The sequence below is a fragment of the Hyperolius riggenbachi genome, chromosome 5 (genome assembly GCF_040937935.1).
Source record: "Hyperolius riggenbachi isolate aHypRig1 chromosome 5, aHypRig1.pri, whole genome shotgun sequence".
Lineage (NCBI taxonomy): Eukaryota > Metazoa > Chordata > Amphibia > Anura > Hyperoliidae > Hyperolius > Hyperolius riggenbachi.
In genome coordinates, this window is record NC_090650.1 from 265,951,291 (window position 1) to 265,975,211 (window position 23,921).

The 23,921-nt window shown below is 41.9% G+C and overlaps 1 protein-coding gene across 1 annotated transcript in view; it reads left to right on the forward strand.

Moving 5' to 3' along the window:
• The first annotated feature begins 487 nt into the window (after positions 1-487).
• The window catches only part of PAK1IP1 (PAK1 interacting protein 1), a 38,361-nt gene continuing 14,927 nt past the window's right edge, over positions 488-23,921 (forward strand). The window contains exons 1-7 of the mRNA XM_068236886.1: positions 488-693; positions 3,263-3,425; positions 8,925-9,045; positions 15,027-15,101; positions 16,540-16,592; positions 19,038-19,183; positions 23,822-23,919. Coding sequence (XP_068092987.1) covers positions 616-693; positions 3,263-3,425; positions 8,925-9,045; positions 15,027-15,101; positions 16,540-16,592; positions 19,038-19,183; positions 23,822-23,919 — 734 coding nt within the window. The 5' untranslated portion in view covers positions 488-615. The remainder of the gene's footprint in view (positions 694-3,262; positions 3,426-8,924; positions 9,046-15,026; positions 15,102-16,539; positions 16,593-19,037; positions 19,184-23,821; positions 23,920-23,921) is intronic.

Here is a 23,921-nt window from a genome sequence, read left to right on the forward strand (position 1 = left end):
CAAGTACCCATTTTTAACGGACACAGCAGAGGTTACACGCGTTTTATTGTGAAACAGAAACAGCCTGTGTAGCCCAAAATACAGATCATACCTACGGTAGTAGGCATTGCAACTGCCGCCTGCTCAGATGCGCATGTATGAAACCATCCCCAATACACAGAAGCGGCTGAAAAGTATAGCCATTGCACTAATAACATTACAGACGATGTCGCCTAAAAATCTCAAGCCCACTTGTGTTCTTTTCCGCTTGCTGCACCTATTTTTGTGTTCACAATATAATTTCCTATAGGTTCCCGATATTAAGCTAATACAGCTATTGCCTAGCCCTATGTAGTATGTAACTAATGCCTACTAGCTCCGTACTCGTATGCCCCTCCCTGCAGCTGTGGCTAGCTGTTCTCAAAATGCCTGTTCAATATCAGCACATAATATTCACTTCGAGCGGCTTTCGGAGCTTAGTCAGTCAAAATTGCATGAAAACACGTTCATTTCAGCAAGCGATGACAAGACACACAGGAACAGGCATATGCTACAGACACCTAACCTCATGCTAGAGGCCCTGAGAGAGGCCCGGCTGGCTGTGTTTTGATTTCACGTGTTACCAGACTGCCCAGCATGGAGGACCGGATAGAGGTGGTGTGTGGCTGTTATGAGCAGATTCTATTCGGCTTCGCTGTGCAGCCAACAGGAGAGGTGAGTGAGGAGGCTCTGTGGCTCTAGAGTGTTCTGTGATGTCTCACTCAGGATGCTGAAATGTCACATGCTGTTCATTGTTATATGTTAAATGTATACACTCCAGACCAGTAGCACTGACATGACATTTTGTGCAGTGCTTTAAGCTTTGTACATGCGATATGATTGAATGTCTTGGCTGAAAATGTAGTGGGTTTCCCCATTGACAACATTTGGCGGTTTGCCTAGGCTTGCTTGTCCGATGCTTGTCCCCCCCCCCCCCCCCTTCTCTCTCCATAGAACAGCACACCTGTCGCCAAACAGCATGTCTGTACAGTGCTTATTACCTGAACTGTTTCTTCAACAATTGAGTAACAGTTAGTGTGAAAGATGACAATGTAGCACGTGTACAAGGCTGTACAGAATACATCTGATGAGTAGCATCACGGAAGGTGATGGTTATACACTATATGATAAGGGCTCAAATAGATTATCCTTTGATTGGCTAGCTGTCATTCTACCAACACGCACTTTTCAATTTGATGAGAAAAGTGTTTGAGCACCTTAAACACGGCATACGTTTTTATTCGGTTTTCAGAACGAATGTAGTTTGCCTATTGTAAGGACACTGTTGTAGTAATGTAATTGGCTGCACATCATTTGGACTGCTGGGGTATGACTTTCACTGAAACGCAAACATACAGTCTGCTGCAATATTTTTTTCCCAATCAATAAAAATAATTGGGACTTCACAGTTGCTCAAAATTGCCCATAGGTCCGTCATTTGGACTGCTGTGACTTGATTTTTACTGAAGTGCAAACATACAGCCTGCTGCAATATTTGATTGTGTTTGTCACTCTCAATAAAAATGAATGGGACTTTGCAATTGCTTAAACAAATAATACATCAACTGAACGGAAAAATCGGTTGTTTTTTTTTTTACATTTTGTGTACTTACATTTTGTAGTACAATAACATTTTGTAAAGTGCTTTTTCCCCATAGGACTCAAAGCGCATAGACTCAGATCAATACATAGTTTGCAGGGTGGACTGTGTTAAGCATCGTACACACACACGCTTGTTTAAAGTTGGCTGAGGCGGCTGATAATGACCACCTCCTCCAATAATCATGCATGTGTACAGAGGCCCCAATGGCAATTGATCTGCCCGGGGATCAACTATAGTGACGACCGATCCAATTGTGCATGCTGCTCTCCTGTGTGATGGCAAGCATGCACAGCTCTGTTGTCCCACCGAGTGTGCAGGGCTGGGAACATGTGATAGCACGTGATCAAGGACACGCTTATTATGTAAAGCTCTTGGTAGCGGCATATATGGAATATGTAAACAGATCTCTGAACAACTGTCAGGCCCTATGTCAGCTTAAATTATCTAACCCTGGTTGCTTCTGAGAAAGGTGCGGTTGGTGGCCAATGGCCATAGCGTAGTAGATGGCCATGTGACCTATCCAAAACATTGATCCCTCTCTGATCAGAGTCTGATCTACTTCTGACACACACTGCAAATAATTTTTTAAAATAGATTTTTGCATTAAATCTATTAATCTGGTTAACCATGCTGTGGAAGATTTCCCAAAGCTGGCTGATGGCCCTTCAGGCCTCCCACCTAGTTAAGTGCTCACTCGGGACCCCGTTTTGAAAGTACTTAAGGCAGCCACGTAAATTCAACCTGTCCAGTCAGTGGGCTTCCTCTTGTGTCACGCCATCTCCATCCCTGCAGGCACCTATTCTCTGTGACCCGGCTGGACAGAAAACGCAGAATTGAGGAGGGAGCACGACAGCCTGTCAGATGAGTTCTCTTTCGCTGCTGAGAGTAATCTGCAAAGAAAGGGGGCGCCCCAGCGGAGCACTATTACCCATGGGGGAAAGCTGTGTGCATCAGCCGGCTCTGGGGTCCAGACGCTATAGGGCATCAAGCTACTTTTGTGTCCTCACCCTGCCCCCTTTTAAGATGGATGTTCCATCTGGTACAATTGATCAATTTGATTTATTTTGGTTGGAAATAAATCGAAATTCTGATCGTTGGGGCATCAGTCTCTCTCCCTGAGTAGCAGGGAGTGCTGTGATTGGCCCCAATGATGAGTTTGGTCCTGCCCACAAGACATTTGGCTCCAATCAAAAAAGGGAGCAGGGGGCGGATCAAATTCAAGCCTGGCATGAGAGGCAGCATTTTGTGTCACGTGGTACTTCCGTATCTTGTTGCCGTAGATGGAGGGGGGCAGAGGAGGACATATGGAAAGCTGGGAGGGGGGAAGAGGAGGACATATGGAAAGCAGGGGACAGAGGAGGACCCTGATTTTATGTCCTCTAAATCTAGGTGCGTCTTATGGTCTGAAAAATACGGGATGTGTATTTAAACTTTGTCTATTCTGTAATCTGGTCTTAGAGTGGTCTAAAATAATTGATCCCACATATTTGTATGAAGTATGGGTAAAGTGCAAAGTATTATAAGACAGCTTTTCATAATGTGCTTTGTTTCTGGTGCTAAAGTTTGCAACCTATTTGCTTTACCTTCCCTTGTATGCAAATATATTTGCTGATAATGTGTTTGGTTTTGTTTTTATTTCAGCAATGGACAGCCACAGCTGATTTTACAAACCATGCGCACACAGCTTCCTTATCTGTGGTTGCAGCGAATAATAGATTTGTCGCCACTGGGAGCAAAGATGAAACCATTCAGATTTATGACATGAAGAAGAAGGTGGAGCATGGAGCGCTGCTACATCACAGTGGTATGTTGTATGAATAATTTTGAATCCAAAGGGCATTGTTCTCCTCTTTGCTCCTCCTCTCTGTTGTTCAGCAATCCGCTGATCAGCATGTACTGCTCTATGTAGAGGGAAGGGGTAAAGAGTGAGCAGGATGAACCTATCGGCATCTGTATCAGAAAGAGAATTGCACACCATACTGGAGTTCAAGGTGCAGGACTAATACGTTAATCTAGAAAATCCAAAGGATCTGCACACCCTGAAAGTTCAATGTGGTGTATTTACATAACACACGATATGTTCATTCCAGTCACCAACGACTGTTTCAGGACCACAGGGAGTCCCCTTTGTCAAGGTATATAACAGAATGATACTCAGTAGCAGTCAGGTATGGGTCGTGCGGATGTTGGGAGGCATCGGTATACATTTTAAAAAAAGGAAACGGATTGATTGTTTTTGGTGAGCTAAATTGCAAGTGTATGTGAGTTTTTACATAGCAGATACTACAGAGTAACCTGAGTAGTTCCTCATCTTTGCTAAGTGACCTATAGCTGTCAGCTCTCAGGGCAGAGACAATTATGGTCCTTTTTATACTTAATTCAGTTGCTCTGTTATAACTGAATGATAACTGAATTTCAAAGTAATTGCCATCTTTTCCTATGGCACAGTTCACACTAAACGCGGTTTAACTGAAAGCTTTTTCACAATGTACTGCTATGGAGAGAAAAAAGAAAAAAACGCGTACCAACTGATTAAGTGTAAAAGCACCCTTAGTCACTGATTGGAATGGGAACAGGAAATGGGAGAAGCAGGTCAAATTGGGGAGAAGGGACACCTCTCCTTTCCATGTAATGTGTACATAAGGAAATGCAGAAGCACTGCTTTTAGATTCACGTCAACCGCTCTGCTTTCTTAATACTGTATGCACATTAATAATTATTCTGATGCTATTTAAAAAGCTATTAGCCTAAAGGTGCCCGCAGATTGTACAAACTTGCCAAATCTATGAAGTAGAAGGGTAAAATGAGTGAATTATCTTTGCATGGATTCTTTAGGTAGTTCCTCATATTACATAGAAGTGGTAAAATTGTACAGCAATCAGTAATGCATCATTAGTTGGTGCCTTTAGCTGGATGGACTAGGATGAGGCTACTCCACCCATAGCTCTTCCCAAATGCCAGTCAAAGTAGAGCAGCAGGCTGCAGATGACGCCTCATTGTGACATCGCCAACCAGCAGGGCAAGAAATAACTCTCCTATCTTAGCCAAATAAGGTTCCAGTTTCATTGTAGAAGCCAAGCATTTTTCTCTGAGCCGATATGTACTAACTAGTATTTTATTTTTATCTGAAGATTTATATATTTAACTGGAATTCTGTAATCTGCATTTGATTGCTAGTACAATGCAGCTGTCTTTATATATCATATGGTCGTGTGTTCTATAAATTATATCTTCAACCTTTTAAAGGGAATCAAGCATCATTTTTAACTCCCAGAGCAGCTCAATAACATTAAAAATGTGGTTCATAATTAAAAAAACAAAAACAAAAAAAAAAAACCTTACATTTTTACCTCATCTTTTTACATTTAAGGTTTAGTTACAGGTAGTATTCTACTTCCTCAGTTGGCAAGCCAGTTGCAAGCAACAGAACATGGAAGGCAGATCAGGACTCTAATTTGACTTAATTGCCCATAAGCTAAGAGCAAACAAACACATTAAAGGAGTTATCAGCCAAAATGTAAAAAAATGTTGCTTTACTCACCTGGGGCTTTCTCCAGCCCTTTGCAGCCGACTATCCAACGCCGTCCCGGACTCCGCGCACGGTGCGCCTGTTCAGTAAGCTGCGTACAACATGGGCTTGATTGACAGCGGTGATTCGCGCAGGCGCAGTGAGGATGGCCTAGGGGTCGGCCTCTGCACCGTGCGTGGAGGCCAGGACAACGGCGCTGATCAGTTGGCGTGGGACAGTTGGCTGCAAGGGGCTGGAGAAAGCCCCTGGTGAGTAAAGCAAATTTTTTTTAGATTTTGGCTGATAACTCCTTTAAGCATTTTGGAGGGGGAGTAGGAAGATTCTGCTTCAAACAGATAAAATAAGTTGCACTTGATGAACTTCACAACAACCCGGGATAATGGCTGTGAAAAGGGAGCAGGAAGGGTTAACTTAACTTAAACCTGGCAGCCATTTCAGCTATTTGAAACCAGATGTTGATATTTTTTAAAAGTAGCCATACATCTAGTGATGTATGTGCAGATTCGACCAAGAGACATCTCTCTGTAATTGAATCTGTCGGCTGCCCATGCACCGCAGGCCGATTCCTGATCAATTTCAGCATGAAATCTCTTGGGAATAGGTTGCGCTCGCCACATCTGTGGCCTCACCGCTGTTCCCCTAAAGCATTTATACATTACCTGTCCCGGTGCCCATCCGTCTTCTGAATCTGCTGCTCTTCCATAGCCAGCGTGCTATGCGGCGTGTATGGGGAAGAGCAGGGATTCAGAAGATGGACGGACACTGACCAGGACAGGTAATGTATTAATTACACATTATTTATACATTAGTGGAACAGCACCGTGGGGGTGGGGGGGTTGGTTAGCCGCATGTCTTGATATCTATGGGCCTGGAGTCGGTACAAAAAAATCTGATTCTTACCCCACAGCCCTTGCATGGCTATGGAGTGGGTACAAAAATCATTAGACTCCAGCTCAGATTCCTCAGTTTATGAAACCACCGACTCCAACTCCAGGTACCCAAAATTGCTCCAACTCCTCAACTCTACAGCCCTGCCAATATCGCTCGCCATTACCGCCTTGCAACCGACCACAACGGCCTGATATATGCAACCGAATTCGGGCCAAAATTGGTTGCATTGTTGGTCGGACATGCACTTGGTGTCATGGATTTTCATCCAATTTTTATAATCTAATCGGATGGTTGGTTGGCCGCCAAGTCGCCTGATGTAGGCCACCTCAACAGAGTATGATTAGTCACCCAAGTAGCTAATGTAAACACTTCTAAGGTTACAGTAGCAAAAGGGTGACTGATTGCATTTGGAACTGCTATACAATTTTCTTTATGTCCTCTCTGGATTTAGCTACTTGATCAAAATGGAAAGAACAGTAGATGCCAAAAGACATTTTCTGGATTTCTGGCATTACACTAGACACATGAGGAGGTGGGGCTTTGTAATTCACAGGAAGTACTGTAGATGTGAGCAGATGTGAGTAGCAGCTCCCCCGCCGATACAGAGGAGGCGGGGGAGCGGCGCTAACAGGCATAGGTAAACATTGTCCTGGCAACACGCTGTGTGTTGCTAGCACTGCGGGCGGTATAGCGGCGAGCAAGGGGGGTCCTGGAGGCACACCATGGGGCAACAGAAGCTGGTGTTAGTGTGCACAACCTCTGTGCCCCACTAACATAATTAAATCCCACCTCGGGTTCTCTTTAAACAATACCAGTTGCCTGTCAGTCCTGTTGACCTCTTTGGCGGCAGCAGTGGCTGAATCAGAGACCTGAAACAAGCATGAACTAATCCAGTCCGACTTCAGTCAGAGCACATGATCTGCATGCTTGTTCAGGGGCTGTGGCTGAAAGTATTAAGCCCCATCTACACGATACGATTGTTTGTACGATTCTATTTACAATCCGATTAAATTCCGACATGTCCGATCGGGATTCAATTCGATTTGCCATTGTTTTGCAATGGTAAATCGAATTGGATCGAATCCTGATCGGACATGTCTGATTTAATCGGATCGTAAATAAAATCGTACAAAGAATAATATCGTGTAGATGGGGCTTTAGAGATACAGCATCAGCAGGACAGCCAGGCAACTAGTATTTTAAAAGGACAAATCCATATCCTTTTCAGTTTAGGTTCTCTTTAAACTTCAATGCTGCTACCGGGGAATAACTGACAGGAGAGGTTGTAATCATGTTGTATAGCTACACAAATTATTTTTCATTTGATAAAGTTCAGTTGTAAAGGTAATCTTGTCCTGCTGTTCTATTCAACATGATTGCTTTCAGAGTTTACCTAGTTATAGGCAAAATAAGCATTCAGAATTTACCTACCGTGTTTCCCTGAAAATAAGACACTGTCTTTTTTTTTTTTTTTTATATTAATTTTTGCTCTAAAAGATGTGCTAGGGTTCATTTTCAGAGTATGCCTTATTTTTGGGCAAACGCTGGTAGTTTTCCTATACAAAATGTACATACTGTATGCCATGCTGAAACATGTGCAACATACACAGAGCTTGTGGTTTGCAGATATTGGCTCTCATTTATGATGATGATGCTGGGTACACACTATGAGATTTTCTGGCTGATTTACTGTCAGATTGATTCTTTCAAACATGTTCGATTTTGCTTTCTGATCAATTTCTGGGCATTTTCCGATCAATTTCCTATTAATGTGCACAGAAATCGGAAAATGGTCGGAAAGCAAATCAAACATGTTGGAAATAATCAATCTGACAGTAAATTGCCCAGAAAATCTCATATTGTATTTCTTGCAGGTAGAGAACTCTGTCAGGCTCCCCAGAGCACAGGATAAGCTGTGTGTGTGTCCTGGGAAGAGGTGAAGTGCTGCTGATGCTTATCACAAACAGATCAGGAGGGCTGGCTCCAACAAAAACATAAATTGCCTGACACATATATAGGACTGTGTAGAACTCGCATTATACTGCTGCTCTCCTGTATCCACCCTTTGTATTAAGCGTGACTTGCTGGTGTCATGTGGGCTTCTAGCTAGGGCTTAAATTCGGGGGATGTCTTACATTTCAAGCATTCTTGAGATTCCTGCTAGGTCTAATTCTCAGGGGATGTCTTACTTTAGGTGAAAGACGGTAGTTAAAGGCAAATTAAGCATTCAGAATTTGTGTAGTTATAGGCAAAATAAGCAAACCGGAACCAATCTGAATTCACACAGCAGCATGTTGTGTGAATTGCTGCAGTGTGAATTCTATGTAATTTGTTCCCGTGTGGAACCAAGACTATATAATAATGTTTGGGACGATGTTATTTCATTAGATCCTGTACGGGCTTGTGAAAGGGGGGTGGTCCTCCTGAAACCTAGCTTCTTTGGCTGTATTATCCTATTACATCTGTTTATCAACCTGAATCGTGCTTTGAAAATGAAAATATAGAGCTAATTAATTTTAAAATGACGGTGCTGGGTCATCCTTAAGTTGTTGGTTGGTTTTTTTTTTTTTTTTTTTTTTTTTTTCTTTTTCAGTTGCTTCACCTCCCAGGGCAGGGAGGCCTGCACCTGGAGCACATTAAAATTGGTTGGTGGGTGCAGCCTACACTCTTGTTGTTTTGGAACGTGATGTGAATTTGGGGGCTTTCTGTAGACCATGCAGTGTACTTTCACCATGGCTGCAAAAAAAGTGAAATCTGGCAGTTTTAGCAAACTATAAATGGCTGGAGATTGAAATGAAAATGTTATTTTTAACATAAACATTACAAAATGTTTGGCTTTTCAATAAAATGGGAAGTTATACTCTTAATTTCTCACATATTCAGGTACCATTACGTGTTTGGAATTTTATGGTAATACACACCTCTTAAGCGGGGCAGAAGATGGACTAATCTGTGTGTGGAATACTAAGAAGTGGGAGTGCCTGCAGACCTTCAAAGCACATAAGTGAGTTGCTGCATGACTGATGTCCTTTTCCTGTCTTTAACAGTGAGCTTGATGAAAAGTGACTCATTTTGTTTTGGCATTGGAAATTATGTATTCAAACTGATTTTTTTTTATAATAGGTAAACTTATTTTACCAGATAGAGAGATATCGAGGGATATATAGAGAGTAATCGAGAGAGAGATATAGAGAGGGAGATATAGATAGCTATGGCTATAGATATAGATATGGCTATAGATATAGATATGGCTATAGCTATAGATATGGCTATGGCTATAGATATGGCTATAGATATGGCTATGGCTATGGCTATAGATATGGCTATGGCTATAGCTATGGCTATGGCTATAGATATGGCTATGGCTATAGATATGGCTATGGCTATAGATATGGCTATAGATATAGATACTGTATAGATATAGAGATAGATATACTGTACTTAAGGTGACCTTTCACATGTTGATTGATGATATTTCGAGCACCTTTGATCAAAATGTTAAATCTTGGCCGAAAGCACGATGTGTACATAGCCTTAACCCCATAACAGAAAAGCTGAAAAATCACAATTGGCAAACATGATTCTGTTCATTGATTGATTTCTATTACAAGGACCAGAGTGTGTGGCGACATCGTAATTACCACTTGTTTGGCCACATACACTTTTAGGCCTGGTGCACACCAAAAACCGCTGGCAGATCCGCAAAATGCTAGCAGATTTTGAAACGCTTTTTCTGCAGCGTTTCAGCTAGCATTTTGCGGTTTTGGGAAGCGTTTTTGGTGTAGTAGATTTCATATATTGTTACAGTAAAGCTGTTACTGAACAGCTACTGTAACAAAAAACGCCTGGCAAACCGCTCTGAAGTGCCGTTTTTCAGAGCGGTTTGCGTTTTTCCTATACTTAACATTGAGGCAGAAACGCATCCGCAATCCAAAATCTGCAGCAGCCCGGGAGTATGAGTTTCTGCAAAACGCCTCCCGCTCTGGTGTGCACCAGCCCATTGAAATACATTACCCTAGCAGATCCGCACCCGCAAGCGGATCGCAAACCGCAGCCGAAACGCTCTGGTGTGCACTAGGCCAAAATGTGCATCTCTGCGTTCCCAAATAAGTAAAATACTCCATCAAATCATCTTTATACAGCTTTATTACCATTTAACAAGCTTTGTGCAGTCTTCTGATCCAGTGTTATATGGATGTGAAAACTCATTTTACCCCCAAATCATATGATCTTGCCACAGTTGCAGTTAGGTTTATCAGAATCCTATAGCAGCTGCAGACACTTAAAAAAAAATGCAAATATGGAGAGGAAAAAGCACTTGCACAAAATGCAGCAAGGGTGGATACTGCCACACTGGGCTTACCTGCAGCATGCTCCAATGGTAGTCCACAATTTCAATCAGAAGAGAAGGAGATGGGCACAGCTGCTAAAGCAGTGGGAGTGGGAGGACAAGTCTAATAGCTGTTTTGCAGGGACTAGCCCTGCTTCATCAGAGTCACGAGTGCTCCCGAAGACTGGCCGCTCTACACTGCACATGCGTGCGCCCTCTATGACGCGTGTGCGCCGCCTGTCTTCGGGAGGACTCTGCTCCCGAACACTTCTGATGTCCCCTCGGCGTGGGACGAGAACGGAGGAGCCAGCGCAGCATCGGGGCCACCGGGAGAGGAGAGTTGTTTTTGGATCTGTGGAGATGCTCAATCTTGAGGTTTTGGTCAACTAGGTTTAATATCTGGGAGAGTGAGGGAATTGAGGTTTGATTCCAGTTGGAGAGGAGCAGTTGTCTGGTTGCGCAAATAATGTGTGAAACTGCCATTTGGTCTTCACCAGGGAAGTTAGTTATCCCTATGTGGAATAATGCTATCTCTGGAGATAGCTGGAATTTTATGTTTGTTGCATTTGAGATTAATCTCCCTATTGTGTTCCATAATGGTTTCACTGCAGGGCATGTCCATAAAATGTGGTGTAGAGTGCCTACTTGTGTACAGTTTCTCCAACAGTTCGAAGAATGGCTGGATGGATTTTAGATAAAATGTTGGGGGTAATATACCATTTGCATATAATTTTCCTGATCGTTTCGGAATGAGATATGCATTTGGAATATGTCTTAACCGAGTGGATAGCCGAGAGTATTTGCGGTAATGGTAGTGTAGTTTGCAGATCGTATTCCTATATTCTGAGGTATTTGATTAATGGGGACTGGGAGGCTTCCATAAGTGAGTTATATCCTACAGATATTCCTTTCTTCCTGTATTTGGCTGTATATATAAGCTCCCATAAAGTTTTTCATGCATCTGTGTTAGGGTAAAGGGTTGTTTTGAGAGTAGGTGGGAGATCTGCATATATGTGAATATTTCATTATCCGAAAGGTTAAATTCCTGCTTTAGGGATGAAAATGATCTGATGAGAGGGTTGGCTTTTTGTTCAATAGATGTTATTCCTGCTGCAATCCAACGGGTTAATCTAATATCTGAGCTAGCTGCTTTTAAAGCTGTGATAGGGGTAGTGATATGGTTTTTCTTCCTTATTTTAGGAGAGGAGCTTAGGGCAAATTTCCAGGCTGTGAGTGGCTGTAATTGTAGAATGCGTTACAGGGTTACATTAGCTTTAAACTTGTCCTTTCCCCCTCCCCCACTGCTGTAAGCTCTTTTTTTTTTTTTTTTTTTTTTTTTAGCCAACCCAGCCACAATAAAGGGTATTTTAGCAGCTGTGCCTATCGCCTTCTTCTCTTCTGATTGGAAACTTAAAAAAATTAGTTAGATGCTCAAAAAAGCTCTAGATCCCAAAGAGCCTTCCCTTTCCTAACTCCATCCCCTTGTTCCGCAACCAGGCCCCAGTGAAGTTCTTTGACCTACACCCCCCCCAACATTTGTTATCAAGTATTTACAAAGACAAGCAGATCCGTACTGTGCACGGTTGAGTTTGTATGCAGATGTCTTTGTAAGCACTTGGGATGCAAGTGCTTCCAAAGCTGACTTGAGGGATCCCAAAGGTGCAGCGATTTAACAGACAGGGGAGAGAGAGGACCGGGAAATGTCTATGGCAAACTCCAGTCTTCAAGGGTCATATCCATGCCAGTGTATAAGATGGATTGAGGCATGTGTTCTACTTGATGACCCCCACCTTTCCTGATTCAATCCCATAAATTAAATGGAACTGTGTAAAAATAAATAAATTAAAAAAAGGTGTGAGGACCGTGGCCCACGAGGGCGGCAGTTCGATATCCCTGCTCTGAGATCCAGAGCTTTTACTCTCTCAACGCCTATCAAGCTTTTTTTTTTTCAGCTTCACTTTGAAAACTACTGTATAATTAACTTTTAAAATGGCTGTTGAAGTGATGGCACGTTGCAAAGTAGAGCTTCTTTTTTTTTTTAACCACTTTGTCCTCCTTGACGTATAAAAACGTCAAGGAGGACAGGCGCGCTCCCGCGCCCGATCAAGCGCGTGCACGCGCACTCCCGACCGCGGTTTCGGTAGCCCAGGAATCAATGTATCGGGCTATGGTGCCCGATCACTGATTCCTCTCCCCCGCTGAAAAAGCGACAGCTTCTCTCGGAAGCTACGCTTTTTCTGAAGCTATGTCCCTCTAAGCGTACATTGTACGCTTAGTGACGTCATGTAAACAAAATCGAGATTGCCATCTTGTGGCCAAAAAGTAAAACTACAAGTAAAAGTAAAAAAAAGTACAATACACAAATATTTCCCCAAATAAAACACAATTTATATCCCACCCTCCCAAAAATGCCCACATATAATGTTTAATAAAAAAACAAAAACATTACTATAAAAAAACACATAAATATTTACCTAAGGGTCTAAACTTTTTAAATATCTATGTAAAGATAAAATATTTCTCTTTTTTTTTTTTTTTTTTTTTTTTTATAAGCTTGTAAATAGTGATGGATGCAAAACGGAAAAAATGCTCTTATTTCCAAATAAAATATTGTCGCGATACATTGTGATAGGGACATAATTTAAACGGTGAAATAACTGACAAATGGGCAAATACAATACGTGGGTTTTAATTATGGAGGCATGTATTATTTTAAAACTGTAATGGCCGAAAAATGACAAATAATGAATTTTTTCATTTTTTTTTCTTATTCTTACTGTTAAAATGTATTTACAGTAAGGTAGCTCTTAGCAAAATGTACCCCCCAAAGAAAGCCTAATTGGTGGTGGAAAAAACAAGATATAGATCAGTTGATTGTGATAAGTAGTGATAAAGTTATAGAATGGGAGGTGAACATTGCTCGGATGCATAAAGTGAAAACGACTGAGAGCTTAAGTGGTTAGGGAGGTGAACATTGCTCTGATGCATAAAGTGAAAACGACTGAGAGCTTAAGTGGTTAAAGTAGGTTTTGTGTTCAGTTGCAGCCAGATACCTGTACTTGATTTGAACTAAGTTAGTCATGTACAAGCAATATTGGTGTGTACACAAAGGCCTCAATTCACTAAGCTTTATCAAACACTTTACCGAATGTTTGATAATTTACCTCATGGTTAAAATCTAAAATTGAGTGTTATTATTTATTATTTATATAGCGCCAACATATTACGCAGCGCTGTACAATGTATATATATATCTTGTCACTAACTGTCCCTCAAAGGGGCTCACAATCTAATCCCTACCATTGCCATATGTCTATATTATGTAGTGTAAGTACTGTAGTCTAGGGCCAATTTTAGGGGGAGCCAATTAACTTATCCGTGTGTTTTTGGAATGTGGGAGGAAACCGGAGTGCCCGGAGGAAACCCACGCAGACACGGAGAGAACATACAAACTCTTTGCAGATAGTGCCCTGGCTGGGATCCAGCGCTGCAAGGCGAGAGAGCTAACCACTACGCCACCGTGCTGCCTCGCCACCGTGTTATATATTTATCAAAATGTTTTATGGATAAAACATTCAATAAATCTGTAACACCTTAGTGAATTAAAAATTAGATTTTACCCATGAGGTAAATTATTAAACGTTTGGTAAAGTGTTTGATAAAGCTTGGTGAATTGAGGCCATAGAGTTTCTCTAGCCAAGTGTCTATATCTAGTGGTTAAGTGTGGAAGCCAGTCTGGAGAGGCCATTACAAGGTCGGCCTGCATGTCTATACAGTATGTGACAGTATTTCTGTGTCTGGTTCAGTCAACTTCCTATAATGCAGCAAAGCCAGCAGCATCATCTTGACATCACAGAATGTGGCCTAGCATAGCTGTTGGCACAGACTTGTGGTGGTAGGGATAATCAATGCAGATTTGTGTGCTGTCCTATTAGTTTTTGGAGAAAAAGTTGTAGGTTTAGTGAGAACAGTGGAACTGGAAAACAAAAGGAGATCAGGTCAGACAAACGCTGTACATCACCACAATCTCTGAACTTTAAAGAGAACCCGAGGTGTGTTTAAAGAATGTTATCTGCATACAGAGGCTGGATCTGCCTATACAGCCCAGCTTCTGTTGCTATCCCAAACCCCACTAAGGTCCCCCTGCACTCTGCAATCCCTCATAAATCACAGGCGTGCTGTGAGGCTGTGTTTACATCTGTAGTGTCAGTCTCAGCTGCTCCCCCGCCTCCTGCATAGCTCCGGTCCCTGCCCCCGTCCCTTCCCTCCAATCAGCAGGGAGGGAAGGGATGCAGGCGGGGACTGGAGTTCTGCAGGAGGCGGGGAGAGCAGCAGACTGACACTATAGAGATAAACACAGCTAGCTCTGACAAGCTGTTTGTCAGCAGCACGGCTGTGATTTATGAGGGATTGCAGAGTGCAGGGGGACCTTAGGGGGGTTTGGGATAGCAACAGAGACTGGGCTGTATAGGCAGATCCAGCCGCTGTATGCAGATAATATTCTTCAAACCCACCCCGGGTTCTCTTTAAGTTCTATTTTTCATTTCGCCTGTGTGTCACTAGTTTCAAGTTCAATTTTAGGAATTTTTTTTCAGAAGTAAACATTTAATTTGTGATTGAGTCTAAACGGCTGTATAACCTTGATCTGTCTACAGAGGTCATGTCTCGTCTCTTTCAATTCACCCTTCTGGAAAATTAGCCTTATCTGTGGGGACAGACAAAACTTTAAGGTATATATATTTTTTATTTATTTATTTTATTTTTTATAGTATAGAGTTGTGCTCATATAGAAAAAAAATGCTGATGCTCACAAAGCCATCTCTCATCAGTTGCTTCATGTATGAATGATTTAGTTTGCCTATGTTACTCGATATGTTTGCATGAAAGTCCACGATAGCCGGCTTAGTCAAATTCTTCTTACAGTAGCCCTAGAAAGTAAGGCTCGGTTCACATTTGTTTTAAAAACATATCCTTGGCTCTGTTTTTTAGACCCGGACCAAAACCAGGGCCACGGATACAAATGTTAAAAATAGCGGATCCGTGGGCGATCCAGGGTATCTGCTTTTAAAAACTAAACAGAGGGTCCGGATTTGCCGGGTTTTCACGAACCCCAGATACACGCAGGGGTAGTGAAAACCAATGTAAAAACGGATCTCCCTTTACACAGACAGCTTTGGACACAGAAACTGATTTGTTTCCAGTGTCTCAGCCCTGTCTGTGGGTGGGGAGGGGGCCGCCATGCTGAAGGGGGTAGCAGCCAGGAAGGGGAGCAGCAGGCACAGCAATGGGGAGGGGGCTCAGACCCCCTCCCTCACCTGGGTCACTCCTTCCCCGCTCCCCCTTCAGCAAGTGTCTTTAAAATCAATCCATCAGTGAACGGGGAACTCGCTTCCTTGCGTTGCACTGCGCACCGCATCACTTCCTGCAATGCCGCCCTCCATACTTCAGTGGGCGGCATTGCAGGAAGTGATGCAGCGAACGGTAGAACAAGGAAGTGAGTGAGTTCGCTGATGGATTGATTTAAAAAAAAAAGAGGGGGAGCGCAGAATGGGGCATGTGCCGCTGTGCCCCCCTTCCTGGCTGCTACCCCTTGAGCTAAAAAACAGTTAAAGCGAAAAAAGTGAGGTGGCTTACCTCAGACAGCCTTTTTTTTTTTTTTTTTTTTTTTTTTTTTTCCCAAGGGTTTTTATTTTACCCTGGGCGCCTCTTTCCACTTGGGTACTGAGGAAGGCTTCCTCCTCCTCTCTCTTTCCCTGAGGTCAGGTAACCTGTTGATGATGCAAATCACGTCTATCTGTAAACAGAATTTGAATATCTTCTTTGCTGTTTGAGCACTTCTCCAAAACATTAGATGATGTTTCTGAGTTTGAAATATGGCCAGCAGCAGACAGTAATCTGGAGTCTAGAGATGTCCTATTTAAATGTGAATTTCAAGAAGTTGCAAATCCTGATTTGTATATCAACTTGATTACACAAGCCTTCTATTTAATCAATGTTGTGTCTGTTTTCCAGTGATCTAACAAAGCTGGCGGATTGATTTTCTTGTGTCCTCTGGATACTGTAATTGGTTTACCTGGCTGAATGCCAGTGTTTCCATGAGTTTGTGCTACATTAGTTCTGTAAACAGCTTTGCATAATGCCGTTCTAAATATTTTCTTTTTTATTCAGGACCTGGAACCTTGTTGAAGGCCGATCTGCGTTTATAAAAAATATCAAGCAAAGTGAGTTTTTAATTTCGTGTCATTCTGTATTAGTTTAGTCTTTAAGAGGTTTTGCTTATGCTTGATGCATTGCAGTGGTTCTATGTAAGTATGGTAATCTTGTGTTAAATATTAACTGGTATTTTAATACTGTTGGGACCTGATCAAAGAGCACTTGCAGAAAAGTTGTTTAGTAATCTCATGGAACCTTCAGTAAACTATCAGGCTTTACTTAGAGCAAAGAATCTGGTTGCTATGGCCAATGTTACACTTTTGCTCCAGTTTTCTTTGCACCCACCTTCATAAACCTGCTCCATTGTGGCTAAAGAGGAGTACAGATGGTCAGTAACTGTTGCCTGTAGTGATCGTGACTCGATCACTAGAGCGACCGTTCTGGGCACAATCGTTCAATGCAGAGGGGAGAAGGGACAATGCAAGGGGGCAGCTTCCTGCAGAAGGGGTTAGTAGAGGAATGGTGTGCCTGTTCATGTTTGATGAAAGGTCCAGCATGATGGTTGGACACGCACACGCACACACACCCACACTATTCTCACCCAAGACTGTCCTGGATGGGTGCCTCTTCCGAGTTCCTGTGGTATCTGTATGAGGCTTAAGTTGCACTTGACCTCTGTAATACCACTTCTCTTGTGTTTGTTTGAGAATTTTTTTTTTTTTTTTTTTTTTTTTTTTTAAATCTCAACTGTCCAATGAAAGTATTTCTCATTACACTGTGTGTTCGGGCTAAATCTAGCAGCCCATTGGGACTTCTTTTAGTATGTCCAGAAAAAATGTTTTTTTTTAGTAGTGTCTGCTCTCTTTTCCAAGACTGTTTTTTCTTTGTTTTTTCTTTGTTTTTTTTTTTCTTTTTTTCTTCTTCTTTATTTCTGGCAGCCTCCTTCTAGGCATAGGGAATAGGGATGATCAATGAGATGCAAATTTCGAACTGAAAAGATTATGCAAATTTTATGCAACTTGAAAATGGACCAATTCAATTTTTCCTCAGCAGGATTTGATTGGTTAATTTTCAAGCTGCATACATACAAAATTTGCGTAATGCTGCATCTGTTTGAAATTCGCCGCATCTCATTGACCATCCCAAATAGGGAATACTTAAGGTATTCATAAACTTCTAGATGGGAACCCTTTTTGGCTAATGTATGTATCCATCTCAGATCAGATTCTGATCTGAGAGGGATCTATTCCTTCCACACATTGCGCATAGATTTTCAGATAATACGGTCACCTTACACTGTGATGGAATCCCAGGTGTGAGTTTAATTTTGATCAGTTATTCCAGCATATACCTTATCCGCTTAAAGAGAACCTGACCTGAGTAAAATTATTTGAAATAAACACATGATGTAGCTGCAAATGAATATTACATACTAACCTCGCCATCAGTTCCTCTCAGAAGCTCACCATTTTCTTCTTACAGTGATCCCTTCCAGTTCTGACAAGATTTTGTCAGAACTGAAATTTACCAGTTGCAGTCAGTTATATATATCAGCTGCTGTCAGTTACAACTGAATGTGCTAAGTAATGTCTGTTTTTCTATGGCTCAAGTGGGCGATGTATCAGTTTAACAGTGTGCTGACCAGGAAGCTGTTATGGGGTAATGGCCATTTTCCAAATGGAGGACAGAGAATTCCATTTATCACAGTAGACAAACAGGACACAGTAGAGGAGAAAGAGATTGATGAGGGGACTACACAGAAGGTAAGTATGTTTATTTTGAGTTTTAAAAAGCGTAATATAACCCTGCATTTCCTCTTTGCTCTAAAACATTATTTACAGTATATTATATGCAACCAGCATTTTTTTTTTTTACTAGACCAGCATTGGAAGGGTTACACAGAGCTGTAAAGTTCCTGGAGATTTCTGCAGACGCATCCGAAGCTGACCTAGATACATTTTGTTTACATAAATGTATCTAAGTGTTGAATGTGACTCACTCTCTCTGACTGAGGAGCTGGAGGACAGCCAAAGAGTGTGTAACATTTCTCAATAGATACATTTAACTAAATAGAATAAAACAATCTGAACTTCTGCATATCTCTCCACGGAACTTTAAACCTCTGTGTTTAACCCTTCCAATGCTAGTCTAGTAAAAAAAAAAAAAATGCTTTTTGCATATAATATGCTGTAAATAATGTTTTAGAGCAAAGTTGAAATGCAGGGTTATATTCCGCTTTAATTTTCAGTTCAGGTTCTCTTTAAGCTGCTTGTAGTTAGTTACTGGTTTTACAAGGTGTCCAAAGGGCAACAGACAAAATAACCTGCAAGTTTGCTGTGTGTTTTTATATATATATATATATATATATATATATATATATATATATATATATATATATATATATATATATATATATATATATATATATATATATATATATATATATATCTATCCACAATAAACCTCTGCCTATATGCATATATTAGATTAATACAATATTTTTCTGCCTATAGATGCACATATAGTTCAGTGGTCTCCTTGTGGAGAAAATTATATAGTAGTGGTACAGAACAAAGTGGATGTATACAAACTGGAAACGGCATCAGTTATTGGCACGATCACCAATCCCAAGAGAATATCTTCAGTACGGTTCATTACAGTAAGTACAGTTTTGCCCTAAACTGATTTTACTTCTAACAAGTATATACTGCATATACCCATCCAGTGCCGGGCGCAGAGTTCTCTCTTCTCCCTCACGCCACTCTGCAAGCTTGGCGTGCTCTACATCCCCATGTCACGTCGCTTTGGGAGCCAGAGCTCCGCTAATGCTTGCAGACTGACATGAGTGAGGGAGAGAAGAGAGGATGCTGCGCCTGCCTGGATTGGGGAGTGTACTAGTACAAGGATCGGTCAGCACAACAACATTCTCATGAGCGAAAAACGTTGTTTTATTCCATCAAATGCATGTCAAACACTAAATGTTAACAATGTTTTTGGGGCCATGCAGTGTCCCCTTCTTCAGAACAGTGCAGACAAATGATAAACCGTAGAAGAACAGGGTCCAGGCACCAGTCTCATTGCACCAGTCTCATTGTCTCTGAGGAAGCAAGCGTAGCTTGTGAAACAGCTATCAGACCTGCCTTGGTTGTCTATTTGTCTTGAGGATGAAATAAATTGTGGAATCTTTGCAACGAGACTGGTGCCCGGATCCTGTTCTTCTACTATTTATCATTGGATTACTATGCAATGGGGAGAAAATGAAATGGTTGCACATCTAACCAAGATGCACCTGATAGGTACTCACTGCATAGGGTACTCATTGCAGTGAAACAGGTGCATTAAGAACTAATGCATCTCACAATACAAACAATGGAAGCAATTGGATTACGCTATCTGAAGGCACAGTGAGTTGTCCACGTGAACCCCACGATAGGCTGCCAATAGCATCTAGTGCCGATCACACTTTTCTTAACTTGCAAGTGCAATATGTCTGCTATGTTCTGAAGAAGGGGACACTGTGTGGCCGCGAAACAATTTTCAACATTTAGTGTTTGACACATGCATTTGATGGAATAAAACAACATTTCTTGCTCCTGAGAAGCTTGGTGTGCTGACCGATTCTTGGACTTGTGTGCTTTACATAGGGTGTTGCTTTGCACCCAAGGTTATGCACCCAACCAATACAGCAAGGTGTGCCACTCCAAACCTACCCACTGATATACCACGAGATAAAAAAAAACTTAGTGAATTGTCATACAGTTTTTCAGTAAATTACCAGACTTTTAGGCTAGTTTCACACCAGGACGTTGCGTTTTAGGGGACGTTATGGTCGCATAACGTGCCCCTAACGCAACGCCTGGTGCTCTCTAAGGTGGACGTCAGAGTGAGCCGCGTTGTGCAGCTCACTCTGGCGTCCGTGATGCATACTCTTGTGCGCATGCGGCATCACGTGGTCCCGCCGGCCAATCGCTGCACAGAGCGGCCGCTCCAGGAAGTAAACACTGCACGTCACTGAGTACAGTGAATATTAATTAGCCATGTGCCTGGCCGCTCTCCGCTCCTCCCCAACGTTACTGAGCATGTGCAAGCAGTCTAATGCGGCTCTGCCGCTTAGAAAGTACTGCATGCAGTACGTTGTCTGGTGGCGCAGCGTTACTATGTAGCGCAACGTGGACACTGTGAACAGCCCATTGATTTTTCATTGCTGTGCGTTACAGGCTGCTCTAATGTGCGCCTGTAACGTCCCACTGTGAAACCAGCCTTAGGGCTTGTGCTCAGTTGCGTTACAGAATCACTGCCCATACAATTTTATGAGCCTTTTCTAACTTGTTGCATGCAGGCTTTGTAAAGTCCAGTCTTCATTGCAGTTCACGCTGTGAACCTAGCCTCAATTTTTTACCAAAGATGTCTTTGTGAATTGAAGCCTATGTGTAAATATCCCCAAAACCTACATTCTTTAGACTTGCCAGTAATAAATCGCGCCTGCTTTTACAAGCATATGAAATGTTAACCTCATTATAAAAGTAAATAACCATATTTTCAGAAGTGCAGATCAGTCTGAAAAAGTAATTTGAGTTCTATCAACACTGTAGTAGGCATGTAAGTTCAGTTACCTGTGTAAAAATGGGCTTTTTGGTGTAAATTGATTTATAAAATGGTGTATTATGTGAAATGCAGATATTTGTAATGCTACATAATTAAAATTGCTAAGTGGAGTACTGATGTGTTTGCTGTGGCTTGTTTGGGGAAATGAGTTTATAACGCAAAGAGCTTTTAGTATGAGTCCTCTTGCTTTTCCTCATAGCTAGTCATATTAACTGCAATAATGACCTTAAAAGACTTTATTTTTATTTTTTTTATACTAAGCAAAAACTGTTACTGGAAGCATGTCCAGTTTTCCTCCTGAGAGCAGTGCGGTTGTCTTGATTCTCTTAAAGTGACAAGGAAAGACTTCAAAAGATTTCAGCTCTACTTTAGGGTGAATAGTGCATTGTACATTATGAAAAGATTTAGGATAACTTGTGGGTTGTTACTGTCTGTATTTTCATCTAGGAAAATTTCTCTAACTTCGGGTTCTGTCGTGAAGCTGGTAAAGCTCTTCCACAGGAACAGCAAAACACTTCAAAACTAAAATATCTACAGGAGGCCTGGATTTACATTACAAAAGCCTATAGGCACAGATGTCCTGGCACCCTAGACTTTGCCCTGCATTAACCTACAAACCCAGCTGTAACTTTTCCATTACTTCCCTTGCCCTTCATTGCTACAGATGTCCCTTAGCATTAGGTAACCACAGGTACCCTCAGTATTAAGTAGCTAGCAGTGCCCCAGACTAATGGGAGATCTTGTCAGTGGAATGCAGAAAGCTGGATGAATAACCTCCTCATTTACACTCTGCTTGGGACTCTGCACAGGGAAGGAAGGAGGCAGGAAGGCACTTGGGGATGGGAGTGAGCTGCCTTTCCATCATCAGGCATCTCTAGGAACATGCCATATGGTAGATCTGGCCCTGATCTACAGCTCAATAAAAATGTATCGCCCTTTTCCTACTCATTGTGTAGGGGGGGGGGGAGGGAATTATGTATTCAACACCCTACCCAATGTCCTTGTTAAAGGGTTAAATAAAAACAGTGAGACATGGTTTCCAGTTGCATGCAGGGTGCTAACTGGAACATGTGAACTAGGGAAAGTGTGGAGAGAGAATTACGGGTATATGCTTTATTACTAAACTGAGAGGAACTGTATAGAGAGATGAAACCGCTCAGCTACAGCCAGGTATGGTCACAAATATATGCATTTTTTTTTCTCTCTCAGCAGTGGAAGGAGGTAGGAGTCAGGTGATCTGCCTTGTGTGGGGAAAACTATTCTCCCTGTCCAGGCAGAGAGGAACTAGTGGATCAGTGTAGTGAGAGAGGTACCCATAGATATGAGATAATAGTTGGTTGTTGTTTTCAACCTAGCCCGGTGACAGTCTTGTGCCTGTGGCTCCTGCACACATAGGCGCAGTGCTGTTGGATGTGGTTGTTCTGAAAACCTTGACTACTACTCACACATAAACTAGAAGATACCCGTTGGCTGCTTTCACACTGGGACTTTGCATAACCTGTAAATACAGGATTGCAATGCAGTGGAGGGGAAAAGTCACATTGTATGATGCAACGCGTACAGTACATAGAAGTGTGCAACTGTAATTCTGCACTTCATGCGGTAAATGTACAGCATACTGCGTGTTATTCTGACAGAATCCACCGCACTACTGACCAGGACTGTGGAGTCAGAGTTGAGGAGTCAGAGCAATATTGGATGCCTGAAGTCGGAGTCGTGGTTTCATAAACAGAGTTTGACGCATAGATGTGAATGTACCATTGCAATATAATGGCATGGCCTTGCGATAATATTTTATTACTGTTGTGATAGAATGCTGTGCATGCGATGTGAAAGTACCCTAAGAGTAACAGAAAAGGAATAAACTTGTGTGATTGAGCTATCTGTGTAAATGACAAAGAACTTAAAGAGACTCCGTAACTGTTTTTTATCATCCTACAAGTTCCAAAAGCTATTCTAATGTGTTCTGGCTTACTGCAGCACTTTGTACTATCACAGTCTCTGTAATAAATCAATGTATCTTTCCCCTGTCAGACTTGTCAGCCTGTGTCTGGAAGGCTGCCAAGTTCTTCAGTGTTGTGGTTCTGCTATGCACTCCCCCCTCAGGGGGGAAAGAAACACACAAATGATCTCTTGAGATTCAAAAGGAAGGCTGTATACAGCCTGCTTGTGTATGGATGTATTTTCTATGTGTGGACATACTGTACATCAACCTACTTCCTGTTTTGGTAGCCATTTTGTTTGTTTATAAACAAACTTTTTAAAACTGTTTTTAACCACTTTTAATGCGGCGGGGAGCGGTGAAATTGTGACAGAGGGTAATAGGAGATGCCCCCTAACGCACTGGTATGTTTACTTTTGTGCGATTTTAACAATACAGATTCTCTTTAAGAACGATGCAACACTACTGCTAAAGATATATTAAAGAACAGTTATGAAACACAAGTTCCTGTACTAATTACAGTACTTAGTAATTATTAATACATTCTCCCGCCATTGTTTAGAACTCTGTCAGCCTTGAGTAAGTTTAATTGCTGTTTGGTGTTGTGGCTTTTATTTTAGCCATTCTTACTGATGGATTGCATACATTTTTAATTAGGAGCCTATTAAAATGCTTTCTCTGGTTTCAGAAGGCTTTCAGCAAAGATAACAGGGCAGCAGAGTTTAATTCTTTGTTATTGTGACTCAACAGGAGGGTGTCCTGGCTGTAGCAGGAGATGAGGAAGTTATCCGAATCTATGACATGGAATCCCAGAAATGTCTGTCTGAATTCACAGCCCATGAGACACGGT